The 16,210-nt window shown below is 35.4% G+C and overlaps 1 protein-coding gene across 5 annotated transcripts; it reads right to left on the bottom strand.

The window, feature by feature from the left end:
* Positions 1-167: 167 nt before the first annotated feature.
* On the bottom strand, positions 168-15,210 carry LOC127794973 (zinc finger protein BRUTUS-like At1g74770). Of its 5 annotated transcripts, none has more exons than XR_008021722.1 (14): positions 14,806-15,210; positions 13,052-13,270; positions 9,631-9,825; positions 9,205-9,554; positions 8,821-9,055; positions 6,828-8,551; positions 6,156-6,374; positions 5,926-6,063; positions 4,797-5,031; positions 4,637-4,696; positions 3,691-3,762; positions 3,498-3,610; positions 3,169-3,356; positions 397-545 (listed from the first exon to the last, which is right to left on the bottom strand). XR_008021722.1 is itself a non-coding variant. In XM_052326327.1 (13 exons), the coding sequence occupies exons 1-12, from the start codon at positions 15,070-15,072 to the stop codon at positions 3,509-3,511; spliced, it is 3,816 nt and encodes a 1,271-aa protein (XP_052182287.1). In that variant the 5' UTR covers positions 15,073-15,210; the 3' UTR covers positions 397-545; positions 3,498-3,508. The 5 variants fall into 5 exon arrangements, 3 of the variants coding, with proteins under 3 accessions (XP_052182286.1, XP_052182285.1, XP_052182287.1); XR_008021723.1 differs by lacking the exon at positions 3,169-3,356 and adding an exon at positions 1,468-2,425 and having other exon boundaries at positions 428-545; XM_052326327.1 differs by lacking the exon at positions 3,169-3,356.
* Between the last annotated feature and the right edge of the window lie 1,000 nt (positions 15,211-16,210).

Genomic DNA, 16,210 nt, shown 5'->3' on the forward strand with positions numbered 1-16,210 from the left:
GGGGGGGGGGGTAACTTAAAGCATCTTATTGTCGATTCCATCCATTGTAGTCCATTTTCTTGTTTTAGTCTCAAACAAAAATTTATCCAGCAGTTTAATGTATACGAGATATGTTCTGAACAATCTATTTTGTGCACTCTAAATATTTGGTGCTTCCTTCCAGTGCAAATAACTTTTAGAACTCTTAACATCTTCAAAAGTAGACTTATTGCCATCACATAGAGTACCAAATAGGGTACTAATCCCAATAGTTCCATAAATGATCTTGGGATTATGCAATCATTATTCTCAATTTTAGCAATTACAGCCATCTAATGTTGATTACAACATATGAATCTGACAAACAAAACACTTCTTTTTAGGGTGAATAGGAAGGTGGTCAGAATGTTACTCTATGGCGATTCTGAACACCCCCAATGTTCTGACTTTTCAGCATCTATATACTCCAATCCTGGAAGATTGGTATTCTGAAAGTTCGGTAGTTTCAGCCACGTAATAAAGTAGGTCTGATTGATCATGTCTCTCAACAAGGAGGGCTGGCATGCCTGTTCACACCAACATGCAAAGTAATAAAACTAAATTCAATACTTGCTGAGATAGCAAATAAATAAAATAAAACCTAATGTACCTTTACTTGGAATCAAGAATAAACAAAAACACCATTCAGCCATGATCCCTTAGGTGAGGTCATCTACATGAATTCTATCTTATCAACTCTCCATCCATGATAAATTGTATGTAATTAAGACCAATTTATCCTATATTATGCCCATGGTTACACAATTCATGAAATAACCCTACAAAAATTACATTTCCAATTACCTATATCTAATTACAGTTCACACTTATTGGAACAAGGAGGGACGTGACCTAGATCGTCAAAAATGACAATCTTGAATATAGAACTTTAAAGTGACTTGATAGCCCAAGTTCAGAGGTCTAAACTCAAAAGTCATGGGGAGATGAATTTGAAGTCCATCTTATCATTAAGCTTTCGAGATGACTTCTAGTTTTAAATTTGAGCTATATTAGCATTCAGGTTTTTTTTTTTTTTTCCTGTTTTTGATCCTACTGTTATATTTTTATGTTATTGCAGACTTGTTTTTAGTTAAAGTGAACCTTATTTTCATTGCAATATCTTATGAATATAATAAAAAACGTGCAAATACATTATTCAAAGTGAACCAAGAACAAAACTAATATACTAACTAATCCTACCCCTACAAATGTGTACCAAGCTAAGTAGCATATCTCGTACTTGAATACGTACCACATTCTATGTGACTATAGTTATGCCTAACGGATTTTCATCAAATTTTTTTCTATTTTTTCCTAGCAAAAATGAGAAAACCTAGGTGAGCAAAGATATAGTGTGTTGCTTTCTAACCTAGTAAGGGTTAGAATACTAGTTATCTAGGACATCTCAGAAAACCTAAAGCAACATCATTGGCTCTCTTGTGACCTTACCCTTACACCCGTAGATCGCATTATAGGCAACCGCTAAAGCAACCGAGGGCAAAAGTTTTCTTTAGTTTTTCTCTTCTTCTTTTGCTATAATCTTCTTCCATTTCATTCATTCTTCTCCTATCAGAACCATCTTAAACATTTCTTGTTGGACGAGGGATCAAGACAGCAATACCCTTTATCCTGACTGTTGTATCCCAAAAATACACGCATTGGACTTGATCAAACTTTTGAGGTGAATAGCACCGGATAGCATGCACAACCAAAGACCTGCAAAAAGGTGCAATCCAAGACAGATCCTTATAGTTCCTCAGAAGGAGACTTATTAGAGTTTTGTGGACAAAAACATCCATCTACAAATATTCAGGACAGTTACTGGGAAATAATGAAGCCAAACTAGATTCTTTTAAGAGATTGGAACAGGTATTTCCTTTCTGCAACTCCATTCTGCTGTGGTATATGTGGACAAGAGAATCTTTGCATTATACCACTTTGCTCAAATACCAACTCAAATGGAGAATACCTATATTCCCTTTGCACCTTAAAGGGATGGTAAATATCCTTTAGGTCAATGCTTGCACATCTCAAGCTATCGGTTGAACTTCCTATTTTACAACAGTTTAGAAAAAAAAAGAGTATGGTAACCTGAATGTCAAAGTAAGTTGTAAGTCGAGAAAGAGAATTCCCCGTTTGTTAGATAGAAAGCATTCCATTAGCACAGTACGGTAACTGTCCTGTCATTCCGGTTGAGCCCAGGTAAGGAAAGGAGGCCAGCTGTTATTGAGTCCATAGTAAGGCAATCCTTATTCTAGCCAACATAAGAAAACAAGCAGGGATGCATCGAAAGTTTCCCTCTTAGAAAGAACAAGAAGAGACTGCGACGAACTGCTTGCCCTAAGTGAACTAACTGCATTTTTGTCCGAGTCAGGGGAGGAAGGCAATCAATATCATTTGGATATACCTGTCAAAGCAAGGAGCTGTTAGCAAGATGTCTGCCTCATTGCGACAGTTAACTTCTTTTCTTTTTCAAGCCTTTGAGGGGAGGCAGCGTAGTCGAAATGCCTTGGCATCTTATGTCAATATGTTCCACTTTGATCTTATCATAGATAAAACACTTCTTCTAATTCTGTATGTGGCCATATAGCTGCACAACCACCTTAACATCTTCATCTATGCTTTTGCATTTGTTGGTACTTAGCTTACCCAACATTTCATTCCATACAACAAAGCTAGCATTTTGATAAAATTTCCAAACCAACAAACTTCCTTCAATTACCAAAGAATTGCAGACATCAAGTGAGTGCACTTACAACCAGCCACTGAGACTATTCAGATTTTTTCAACAAGGATGTTGTACAAGACAAAATCATGTGTGGAGGAGGACAAGAATTGTATATAGAAACTAGCTTTTCCTTCATGTGGACTCCACTGTTTTAATTTATGTGAAAGACTGTTGGAGCAGTGCCTACTGAAATGTTTTAATTACACGACAGTTGGAGTAGCGCCTACTAAAATGTTTTAATTACACGACAGTTGGAGTAGCGCCTACTGAAGAAAAGATACACAAAAATACGATTAAGAAAGTTTAGATATATAAGAAAAGACTGATAGATACACCAATGAGGTGAGTCATGAGTGAATAGAATGAAAGAAGTTTGTATCATAAAGATGTTGAGGAAGACTAAAGAAAATTTGGTTAAAAACCTTAAACGTGACATTGGGATATAATGGCTTTATAGAAAATACGGTCATGGATACAGATGGCTGCAAGCTAGAATTCAAGTAGCCAACCCGCCCAGTAGGATCAAGGCATGTGATCTTCTTGTTGTTGTATACATAAAGCTAGAACTTCTTAAGCAATTTTGTTTGAAACCAGAAAACATTTCCTGTATCTTCACAAACCAAAGCAAATTTACTCTGTAAGAAAAAGAGAATGGTTCCACCTAACTCCAAGTCGTCAGCTCTATTCAAATAAATATCATTTTGTAAGATAGATCAAAGGATTGAGTTTTCTTTTTTTGGTTAATACTTACTATGCATGCAGTCATACAACCCTGGTGTTGTATGAACCACAATGAGAACATTTGTGATAAAGCCAATGAAATGGAGCAGTTGCTCTCTTCTCGCAATCATTGCATAATATTACCTGAAAATTGTTCCATGGTAAATTAAATAATTTTACTTGCAACACAGCTAAGATCAGGAAGTAAGAAATAGTATCATCACCTGAGTCTGGCCAGAATACTCATCTGGAATTTTTTCTTCAGCCAGTAGTGCATCTATCATACCAAAGTACACCTGGAATACACCATTTTCACAATTATGAATTGGTAACCTCCTTACAGATGATTGAGCTTAATCAAGTAACTGAAGTAGACAAAGTAAATCAATCAATCTTAGGGCACTTGGCCTAAGCACATTTTAATTAACAAGTTTACAAAATGCATGCTTTCTTTCTTTATCTTTTTTCCTCGGAATTGGCAGATTTAGAATCCAGGTGGGAGTGATAGTTTTGTGCTAAGACTCTGCAAACTATTCAGAGTATAGGGCCAATGCACACAAAAAAAAGTAATTAATCACAATGATTTACAGAATAAAATCAAATAAATCAGATGTAGCAAAGCAAATATATATCTTCATCATATATTGAATATCTTGGTCTATATTTGGCATATATCATCTTTATATATAGAATTCTTGGTTGTATCTTAATCATATATACCTACAGGGGCAACATTTGAAAACTGTAATCTCCCTCTCAAAAGCATAACATAAGCATGCTAAAAAATAGGTAGGTATGTAGTAATTTATTGATATTGTGAGAGGCAGCGCTTACATGTGTCACAGCATGAACAGTAAAATAATTTTTGAAGAGAGAAAATCAAAGAGAATATATGGTGTTAGAAATCCAGAAATCTCTCCTATAATTGTTTTCTTCCTAGAATATCTCTATTTCCTTATTTCTAGAGTTTCCTTTTCTTTATTAGGATAAGATTATGTTTCCTTATCGGTATTGTTTCCTTTATTTTTGTCTTCCTTGATTGAGTTGACTAATCCCTAATTATTTACGATTTGGTTGACTACATCAGGATCCACACTTATAATAAATACCTAATGTACAGTTACACAATAAAACACAAAAAAGTATTATTTTCCATGTATGGCAACTTACCTGCATGTCTCCAAGTGATTTGCTACATATTGGACAGGTATAGTGACTGTAGGTATAGTCCTAACAGCAGAATAGGATAGCATTTGTATGTTAGCCTGAATATTTGCATATAACTTTAAGAAAAGAAGAAAAGATGGAGAACTATGCATGAACCAAGTACCTGAAAGCATGCTGAGTGCATCAAATGTCCACATGAAAGAGCCTTGACTGGAGAGCTCGATGTGAAAATGAACTCGTGGCATATTGGGCAGTTATCCTCAAAGCACTTCTCTCTACATATATGCACTGAAAGAGACCTTGACATGCAAGCATTGCAATTCATGCAATGGAAATAGTCAATGCCCAATCCTTTCCCAACTCGACACAGGTTACAGTACGGGCAGTGGTAAATATCCCTGTCTAACACCCTCCAAGTCAGAAATACTCTAAGATAACACACATCCAACCTTTAGATTACCAAAGGCTAACCTCAGCCATTCCCATCTGTGTGGAGGGAGGGAGAGAGAGAGCATCATACATATAAATATATTCATATCATAAACCATGCCAATTCATTAATATTCTCTTGAAGAATAAATGTAAAGGATAATAGAATATTATCTAATGGCTTTCTCTAAAATTTTCAAGTCATTTCCATTTACTTGAATCTTTCTTTTTTTTTATATGTTTTTTGATATTATATTTGTAGTTACAGCAAATAATAAGTATACATAAAATATAGCCCTTCTTGCCAGTTCTCATCAAGCCTATATCTGTAGTTTTCTTCAAATAACTATTACTTATCCATATAGTTTTTCACATAGATACCAGTCATCATGATTGTTAGGTCCCAAGAAGTTTTAAATTTAATTCTCATGTTATGCCTTTTATTTTGCTGTTAAGCTTGCCTAGTCTACATTGCATGTTTGTGTGCCATGCTTACTTCAGATCATGGGTTTGTCTACCTATCCATGTTCAATACAAGTTTGCACGTGAGTTGGAATGTTGGATAGTTCAATGCAGAATGTGGGGTATGTTTAGTAACAAGTCATGCTTTTTGGACAAAAAGTAACCTCAAAATTGATAGCACACATAATCCATTCTCAAGAAAGACAGTGATGGCATGTAGAATTTACAGCGTACTCCTAAGCAGATCGTGGACAAGTTAGTTTATATCTCTCTTCATCAAGAAGTTGTTTTCTTGAATGACATTAAAACTTACAGAAAGTAATTAAATTATGTAAAGGTTAGGAACTGTAACATTCCATAACAAGAGGGGAAAATAACAAATTAGGTCAGTCTTGCATCACCTCTCGTCATCAAAGAATTTGCAGATCCTGCAGTAGTATCTGGCCATTGATAACTTATCGCAAGTGTCAGTTGAGCAGGTGGGGCCTATTGGTTGAATCACCAAACATTTCATACACATCATCTTAGTAGTAGCCTTCCTGTATGCAAATAAGAAACAGAAAAATCTCAAGAGCAGGGACTCAAAACTTCAAAAAGTTAAAGAGAGACATTTAAAGCATACAGTATGTACCTATCCATTGAGTGATCAGACTCATCATCATGGCAAAGTCTGCATGCATAAATCTTGTTGCAACAAGCAGCAACTAGCTTGCAGTTTCTCTTGTAGTGTTTGCAACCAAATGTTAATTTAAGTGGATCCCTGTAAGATGGACACTGACCTGAAACTTCTTCCTTTTTACTTGAGACAGGAACTTCTGCATGAGGTTTTTGTTGTGTCATAATCCAGCGGCTGAAACACCAGAAAATTATCAGTGAAACACAAGGATATAGGCATCGCACAAACTAAGAAAATTAATTTGAGAGTCATACACAATGTCATTAACATCATAGAAAAATTTGTAATGTAGGAAGTGGGGATACACAAATTCACCACTTAATTTTCAAAATTGTTCATCATGCTGGGGCACTTAAGGAGATTATAAATTTATCCAAGTTACTTCTTAACTCATTTCAGCTTGAAATTTTGTTTTTGTCTGAGTTTGAAATGAGGGAATTGAAGACATATAGAGGATCATGTAGATTATGACATTTTGCCAGGAAGTCCTTATGTTCTAAAAATATGCATATTCCAAGAAACTCTCCACCTGTAATTTAGAATTTTGTTATCTGATGGTATTCTTTACATGTAACTCTGCAGTCTTCTTATGAAAGAAAATGGAAGCAGAAAGTATTAGTTGCCAACCTCATTAGAAGGTTCTGGATAATATATGATTTCTTTTGAGGATCCAGATTGGAGTTGCGGGATATTTTTCTTATTGCAGCCTCCAGTTCTTCTTGACTCATCACAGGAAGTTGCTCCTGATGTCTGAAGTCCTGATTGACCTGCATATTCTGTATAGGTTCATCAGGTTGCTTTGTGAGCCCTGCTAATTCCTTTAATCTCTTCTTATCAACCTCACATGAAAATTCAGAACAATCTGAAAATTGGAGATTATTGAGGTTTCCACTTGAGACATTTCCTTTGTCATCGATATTGTGTTTTCCAGACAAATCAATGTCCAAATCAACAAAATTATATTGAAGAATTTTAGCATCTTCTTCATGTATTGTCCGATCTTGATTGCCAAAGCCTTCACTTGACAGATAATTTGAGAGAAATTGTAGTGGGTCAGCAGTCCAAGAAGGAGAAATATTAGATTCATGTTCCACCTTAGCTATATCATACCTTTTCATGCCTTCCCACCATTCCTGTAACCATTCACGAAACATCGTATTCTTGGTAGCCTTATGCCACAAGGACATCATGACCTGTTGTTCTTCTGGTGTCAAAGATGCCATGAGCCAGGGAATCATTTCTTGTAGGGTTTCAGCTCTTGTTCTTCCAAGTATGCTTCCTATGATCTTTTCTTGTTCCTCAATAGAGAAGCATTCTCTAAATAACGACCAAAGCTCAATTTCTTCACGGTTGACATGGCTGGTTAGGACCTTACACATAGACTTGCACTGATCATGGAGCTTCAAACATAGCCGATGATATTGATCCAATACATCCATGTCAACACTATAATCTGAAACATGTAACCCAGAAATCTCATCCAGGGTAAGAGAAATCTTGTTGAAGAGGTCAGCTTCCAGTTTGTGGTCAATAGTATAGGATTGGCTAATGTTTCTGGCCTGTCCCTTTGCCTCCAGAGCTGGAAAAGCTATCTCATCCTCTGTATCACTATGAACTTGATATAGAAATTGTACAAGTTTGAATCGTCTATGGAAATCCACTAGGTCTCCAACATTTTCACCCAGCTTTGCTGAAACATTGACAAGATACTCCAAATCTTTTCTGAGAGCTTTATGGAAGTAAAAGATGTGATCCACTGGTCTCGGTTCAAGATTGAGCATGGAACTAGCTTCACTATTCTCAGTAGGAAATTTTGGAAAAGGAGATAAAGTCCTTATTGATTTAGGGGAGAATATACATATACTGATCCTACCAGTACATGATATGCCATACTTTTGAGTAGTGCTACCATCAGAAGATGAATGATTAGGTCTACATCCCTTGGATTTGGTAGACATATGTGGTTGTTTTGAAATGGGGTTAAATTTGTTGCAAGGCCTGGTTTTTAGAATTAAGGAACAAAAAGCATAGTCCTCTTGGACAAGCTCAATCAGGAAAGAGCTTCTGCTCTTGTACATCTCCTGTAAGTCTTTTCTAAATTTGTCAATCGAGGTTTTTCCTGAATAACCCATGCGTACCCACTCATACAAGAGAACTGAAAAGGCTCCAGTGTTGTCTAGAGGACTTCTCTGCTTTAAGCTATTCAGGATGGAGTTGCAATCTTCCTCGGATAAATGGGCAGAGAACCAACTAATTGTGTACTTCAGCAGCCCAAGTGGCATAATATAAACACTTTGGTATAGTAGCCACTTCTGAAATTCATGAGTGAAGTTGATAATCAATGGGAATACCTGATAGGAACTCAAAAATGTCAGATGACTACAGTAAGACAAACTTCGTATGGCAAGCAACTGGGGTGTACTAACAGTTATAAGGAACCTTGATATCTTGCAACTGGAAGTGAAGGTAGCATCAATTATTGATGACTTGATATTAGTATTGAATGGCTGAAAGTGTTTCTTAAGATGTAAGTTAGAAGGCTGAATTTACCCTAGATATTTTTTTTTCTTTTTGTTTCAGTCTGTTGCTTTGACAGAACTGTATCAAAAGAACAGTTTACCTCTGTTTCTAGCAAAACCAAGTGTTCGCTGATTCCAATCACATATAATTCCAATTCCCTGCAAAGTTCCTCCACAAAATTGCACAGAGGCATCTTCTCATCTTGAACCTTATCATATAGCAACCTCTGTAAACCTTCAAGTTGATTTTCATTTTTAACTCTACCCTTGAAATGAAATGAGAAGCCATCGGCAAATTCATTCACTACAGGGTCAAAAACTTTATCCAATGCAATGCTGCAAATTGGAAGCATTCTTTCAGGGAAAAACATAATAAATGAAAGATGCAGCATGAAATAAGAATTAGTGAAGTTTCTACTGGCTTGAGATCTGAATCGAGCAGGAGGGCCCTAGATAAGTAGCTTCTTTCACAATAATAAAGGTACCTATAGTAGATAACGACATCCATGAGAAATTTTAGCTGGATAATTGCAGAATCTAGAGTTAGAAAGCTGTTTGAGCTTCTTATTTGATACAGTTCCTTCAAAATTCCTTTGAGATCTTTTCTGAGAGCACCATGCCAAAGATGAAGACCATGAATTGGAGTGTGCCTAAAAATTGTCTTGCAAGATGCTTTCTCTTCCCACCATTTTTCTCCATGAAAGGTCATTGATGCATGCACCTCAAACACATTCTTTGTACTTGCTTGGAAATCAGTAATCTGAGCTCCTTTTTCAATTTCATTTTTGACCACTGCTGAAGATGGATTCTTGTTATGAAGCCACGAAAGCACAACCTTTAAGGTAGAGTTGTACTCATTTAGCAGATATTAATGTAAAAAGAAAAAATCAAGAAACAAAGTCAGGATCTACCTCTTGCAGTAGCCTTTCCCTAGGAATGACTTCCCTGATACAATGCAGAATCTCCTCTTGTTCATCTAGGGAAAGGAACGAAGTCAACCATGGCAAAAACTCCTGCATCAGCAATATAGGAACACAGCACAAAAGCCTCCAGATAAGTAGAGCTTGTTCTTCGGAAGAGAATTGCTGCATCAGCAAAGGTAAAACCTGCAGAAGAATGCATATTGTTGAATATACACCAAATTCAAAATATATAGTGAGATGCATGCATCTTCTTGGTCCATCACTAGTAAGGGACAATAAGGAAATGAAGTAGCACAGGATGCAATAGATTGTTATTTATTTTCTTTTGTTTGTTTTAAGCAAAGAAAGTGGAAATAAAGGTTGTAAACAAAGACAGGTGTGTCTCTGAATATCACTAGAATTGTTTTTCATACCCAATATCCACTATAAGCTCTTTTATGCCTCTCCTCATTTTATAATGATTTACCTAAAACAGAGAGAAATCAGGAAAAAAAATCTCATTTCTTTTTCTTTTCTTTGTTTTCCTCCTCATAAACCAACCAAACAGGAGAAACAGGGGGACATCTTCCCCTTCTCTTTTCCACTCATCTCCCATTAGTCAAGGTATGATATCGGTGACAGATATTGACATGACAGAACACCTTTTTTGTATAAGCAGATGATTGTTGTTGGTTTATTGTTTAATATAGTCAGTAATTATTTCTAAATACTTGCTCACTCCCAGTCACCTATGCATTAGAAATGTTCAGATGTTCGACATTTTTATCTCACTTTTAATTTGAAATATATAAATGGACTTGCAATGAGATAAACAAATAGGCAAATCTCATCGGCAAAATATCAAGTCACATTTGATGTCATTTTTAAGTAAAATTAAGTAGATTATCTATTCATGGAACAGTAGGCCATAAGAAGCGGCATACAAAAATTCACCAGGTTTCCCCTCTTTGTCTTTATTTATTTTATGTTAAATGTAAAAAAGATGTTTAAATGATTTCAAATTTATTTCCAAACCATATGATAATCAAGTGCAATCTTACCTTGCCCAACTTGTCTAAATGACAATATTGCTGCTTTACTTATCCTACCACAATTAATGAAGTATTAGAATATTCATATCTCTTTTCAGGTGGGCATGCGCCAAGAAACTATATTAGTAGTGAGTATACTTCGTTGTCCAAGAAAATTGCTATAAAATTATTTCAGCACCCCCCCCCCCTCCCCCCCCCCAAAAAAAAAAACCCTCTCTCCTCCCTCTATCGTTTTCTTTTCTTCTTGTCTATTTACTGAACTTCTTGGCCAAAATATTGCCTCAAAACCTAGCTCATTGGCCATATGATAAGTTCTTTACCCTTTTTTTGTTCATTCAATGCTGCTTTTGATATCCTAGAGGTCCTTCTACCTCTTCTCAAGATGACAAGACCTTGAAATATAAGCATCCGTGATGTAGGACAGATCTGGTACTATGAGAATACCCTGCTGATTAGATGCTTATTTAGGGTTAGAAGGCTAGGAAAAGTTGTTGAAAAGGCTAGGGTTTAGATATGTAATGGCTTGGGGGCAATACATTCTAAGCATCACACCTAGGGTTCCATAGGTATCACACCTACAGTTAGAATTGTGTCATTCAATTCAAAGAAAGCATAACACGCTTATAAGAAACTGTACGTAGTTATTCCATTCACTACTAAAATACATCAAAATGGTATTTATATAGCTCTAGTAATTCTATTCCTACTAGGGTTAGGAAAACTAAACAAAACTGAAACTGCTTGTTAAGGGATCAAGTCCAAGGGCGATTAATAAGGCCAGTAGCTATTTCCTTGCAAGAAGGAGATGCCTTGTTAGTTTTCCTCCCCTTCCTACCTATGGTGAAACTTAGGGCTTGTTAGAGAGAATCCCATGATCTCTTGCATAAAGTGCTGGAAAATAATTCTTATTGCTTACCAAAACTTTAACAAGCTAGAAGGTATTTATAATAACCCTCACACCTAATTAGGAAGTCCGAACTTATGGAGGAAATAAACCAAATAAGGAAGAATCAACTAACTAGGAAACTAACTAGTCCTGTTTAGTTTTAGGAAACAATGAAATAAGGAGACTCAACTAATCAGAAACTAACTAGTCCTGTTTTAGGAATTAACCAAATAGCAGTAAATCAACTAGATAAGGAAACTAGTCCTTCTTAGTTTTAGGACGCCTCTGATACACATGGGTTGGCTGCTTTGCTGGCTTTGCGCCCATAACACTACTAGTAATAAGACTAGGAAAAGACCATAAGAATCAACTAAATAGGAAACTAACTAGTCCTATTTGGTTTTAGGAAATAACCAAATAAGGAAAATCAACTAATAGGAAACTAACTAGTCCTGTCTTAGGAAGTAACCAAATAACAACAAATCAACTAGATAAGGAAACGAGTCCTTCTTAGTTTTAGGACGCCTCTGAGACACATGGGTTGGCTGCTTTGCTGGCTTTGTCATAACACTACTAGTAATAAGACTAGGAAAAGACCATAAATAAAACCTAAACACATAAGTAGAGTTACCAAAAGGCTCTAGGAGACATGATTTAGAATGAAAAAATACCCTAATACATAAAAGATCAAAACTAATCCAAACAAAGCTCCCAGGATGGCCTTCCTTCATCCAAAACATCATCAATGCTGGGTCTTCGGGAAGGATGTACTGGGACACGACACCGAGAAACAGGGGGGGATAAAAGGCAAACGGCTCATGAGAAGGATGGTCAGTTACGAGAAGAGATCAAATAAAGGAATTGTGGATAAACTAGTAGTACGGATTGAAACAAGATGTTAAGCCATCATGTAATGGGTAAATAGTGCTCTTGTAAGGGGGTAAACTAATTCAATTTGAATATGGCACAAAGACAAAAGGAAGTTAAAAATAACAATCAAGAAGACTATGAATTCCAATATTTGGTTTTGCATATGCCAAGGCTAAGTTGTTGAGAAATGAGAATATCAATCCCTGTAGCTAGCTAAATGTAATTGGGATTAAGGATGTTTGAATTGAATAAAGTAATTAAGAAGCACATCAACATTGCAGGAAGCAGTACTTTCCAAGCCACTTTCTTCATCATGAATCCGGAGATTCCCTAATTCCTCCAAAGATGGCAAGGCATGCTCATCTGTAAAAATTTCCATCCATTTCATCAAGATGTCACCCTCAGTGTGATTGCTGAGTTAGTATAGATGATTTTTCAGTAGTTAGTTTCAACTACTTCCCTTCAATGTCATTTATTAATATAAAATTAAGCTAAAATTTCTTAACCACTGCCAGACAATGTCCTTCAAAGAGAAACGGAAAAAGTTTACAAATAATCAACGCCAGAATTAGAACGAAGCAACTACGAAACTAGGTAACTCAAAGTAAAAGAGTATCGGTACCTGCTTTTCTTCTTTCAGCATATGCTGGCAAATTGAAGTCTGAATGGTGCTAATACAAAATACAAGTTCTTGAAATTGCTTTGAAGTGTTTCCTTCTCTCCCAGTTAAAACATTCAGGCAATCAGAAACAGGATCGAAAAGGTCATCTATGCCTTTATGCTCAAGACTGTATGTACAAACCACGTTTTTTACTTGGAAATCAAGGGCTAGAAAGATTAGCTGCCAAAATAAAGAGATCAATCAAATAATCGTGAAACCACAAATATATCCGTTCCATATAAGATAGAGAGCTAAGAGTCACGATAGGAATGAGAAATCAAGCTCCTTTTTGCAAAAAATTATTTAGCTTGTAGTTCAGCATTTCCTTTCTTGTTCGCCCCGTTCTGTATTAATGCCTTCTACTTGATATACTATTCTACCTTAGCGAGTAATTAGGCATTCATGAAGTACCACTCAACAACATTGGCTACCGAAGATCCAGAGACGACACTAAGAGGCTGTTTGGCTTACCATTTTTGAAGATGATTTTTAAGTTTTTTTACTTAAAAATTATGTAAAGCTTTAAAATTAGCTAATGTTTAAGTTAATGGGGTGTTTAAATAAATATCTTTTAAGCTATTATTTATATAGTTATATGTTTAATTTGAAAAAACTGATAAATTATTAGAACTTAAAAAAAAACAACTAAAATAAACATATTTCTAAATAATATAAATAAAATTTATAAAAATACTAATTTTTAATAAAAATACATTATAAATCAATATTCAACTAATAAAATTGTTATCATTACATATTGATAAATTATATATAATTATTAAAAAATATATTATATAATTTTTTAAATTTAATTTATAAAAATATTAAATATATATATTGAGACATTAAAAAAAATATATATATATATATACAAAGAGAATGGTAGGAGATAGAGACGACGACAATAAGCTAAAGGCGACATGCCGCAATGGAAGTTGAAGTCGGTGATGGAGGCAACAAAGAAGAAGATGGAGACGACAGTGGTAGGGCTGGAAGCGACAACCAAGATGGAGACAATGACAAGACGGAGATGGGAGAGAGGCAAGAATGGAGACAAGAGAGTTTGTAATATTTAAAAATAGAAAGAGTTAGAAATATTAAAGTTTTTGGAGAATAAAATTGTAAAATACTTGATCAATAAAATAAGTTGATAGGCTTTTCTAAAATGCTATTAAAATAATATTTAAATTCTTTAATTTTTAATAAATATATAATTAAATAAATTATATAATATTTAAATTTCATTGACAACTTATAAGCAATCAATTTGTTTATCCAAAAACCACATCAACCGCGGGCATGACCATGGATACTTAGGGGCTACCTTATTCTCCATGAACTATATCTCTAGGGCCATGTGGCTACTAACAAAGCCTATACAATTCTTATTGAATAATGACAACTCTCACTTCTCCCAGAAACTGCCATTCTAGAAAATTGAAATAAAATAACACTAAGAAGGAACTGCCTCGTATATTTTGTAAGTCAACTTTATAATTCTTTGCCCGTACAAACCTTCAGGCCCCGAAACCAAGTGAAATTAGGGAATTGTGCTTATTACGAGCATTAGTATCTGCTCCCGCCAAATTGAACCTTAATCAACAGACCATTCCAGTTCAATAATAACAACAAATCATTGTTTACCAAAATTTTACGATAGAATTTGAAGAAATAGGTGAAAAACAAATAAATAGATCTATTGTGGTTAGACTGACCTGATCCTCTGCAGCAGTATGATACTTGTACACTAACTTGAAGAACTCAAACCTCCCACGGAGGTCGAGGATCAGGTCGCGGCTGCCGGAGCCCCTCTCTAACGCCGCCAGGGCCATCCTGTGGAGGTCGGCGAGCTCCGCCCGAAACGCTTTGTGGAAGTAAACGAGCAACAGAATCGGAGCATCCCAGAGCTTGACGCTGGAGAGCGGCTGAAGCGATGGTTGCTCCTTTTCCGGCGGGCATTCCGGTTCGCGGCTGCGCCCCATTCAACGCAGCTCCACCACGCACCACCATCAACGGCAGAGGTCCGGAGGAGCGAGAGGTTCGGAAATCGGAACTCCACTGAATTTATCGACGACACTGTTTTGGTTCTCAACCCCTCTCTCTCTCCCTCTCTCTGGTTTTCGCCTTTCGATTTCCATTTTAAATTTGCTGTGTCGTTTGCCACGTTGGCTGATGGGGACGTTGCACCTAACGGCAAAATTTGGCGTTTCGTTTGTTTTTATTCTTTCTAATCATCGTTGCCCCGGACTCAAAATAACTGCCCCGCAGATATGTACCGTGGACCTCCCATGCGTGACACAAGCCCCCTGAGCATAGACATTATATATTCAAGGGACTGTTTGGCTTTCAAGAATTATTTTTTATTATGGTCGGAATTATTTTTGTAAAAACTTAATTAACACATTAAAAAATAAAATAAAAATATTTTTACGTAAAACCTCTTCTGTATACAATTTTTTTTTCCAAATATAAAAAAAAAAATTTCACATTAAACACAAACAAAGCCTTTGGTTTCCATGTGTTGGGTGTAAAGTGTGGAAAAAAAATTGGCTAAATAAATATTTTAATACTTATATTTACACATTTTTTTATTTATATACTCAAATTTTTTGTTATTTTAAAAAGATTCCTAAACTACGTAATTTCAAATCAATTATATCCTTGATTTTTTTTTGTTTTAATTGCACCCATAAATTTATTGTTCACAACAAAATTCATCAAAAAGTCAAAACTAAAGTTATAATAGATGAGATTAAGAATATGTGTAAGTTAGATATGGTCTTAGATTTGATTAAATTGGTTTAAATTCAATTGTCATAAATAGAATTTCACTTGGCCTAGTTTTATCTCAAACCAAATTAACACAAATTGATAGAGTTTTATAAATTAGATGGATTCCTATCAAACAAACATATTAAGGTTTTATTATTTTAATTAAAATAAAAACCAAATATAGTAGAATAAAAATTAAAATTAGACCTACCATCAAGTCAAGAGAAAGTGCGATGCCTTGGTTTAGGGATGGCAACGAATATCTTATTTTCCATGTACTTCCCAGAATATTACTTTGATAATAAAAATGTAGGTATAAAAAAAATACTAATATAAAGGGTAAATGTA

The sequence above is a fragment of the Diospyros lotus genome, chromosome 2 (assembly GCF_014633365.1).
Source record: "Diospyros lotus cultivar Yz01 chromosome 2, ASM1463336v1, whole genome shotgun sequence".
NCBI lineage: Eukaryota > Viridiplantae > Streptophyta > Magnoliopsida > Ericales > Ebenaceae > Diospyros > Diospyros lotus.

Excerpts from the sequence above, each read along its gene's own strand:
- LOC127794973 (XM_052326325.1), bottom strand. The coding sequence starts at position 15,072 with ATGGGGCGCAGCCGCGAACCGGAATGCCCGCCGGAAAAGGAGCAACCA. Across the intron at positions 9,826-13,051 it reads TGCTGAAAGAAGAAAAGCAG|GTTTTACCTTTGCTGATGCA; the intron begins GTACCGATACTC and ends ATTCTTCTGCAG. Across the intron at positions 3,763-4,636 it reads AATCACTTGGAGACATGCAG|GTGTACTTTGGTATGATAGA; the intron begins GTAAGTTGCCAT and ends GGTGTATTCCAG.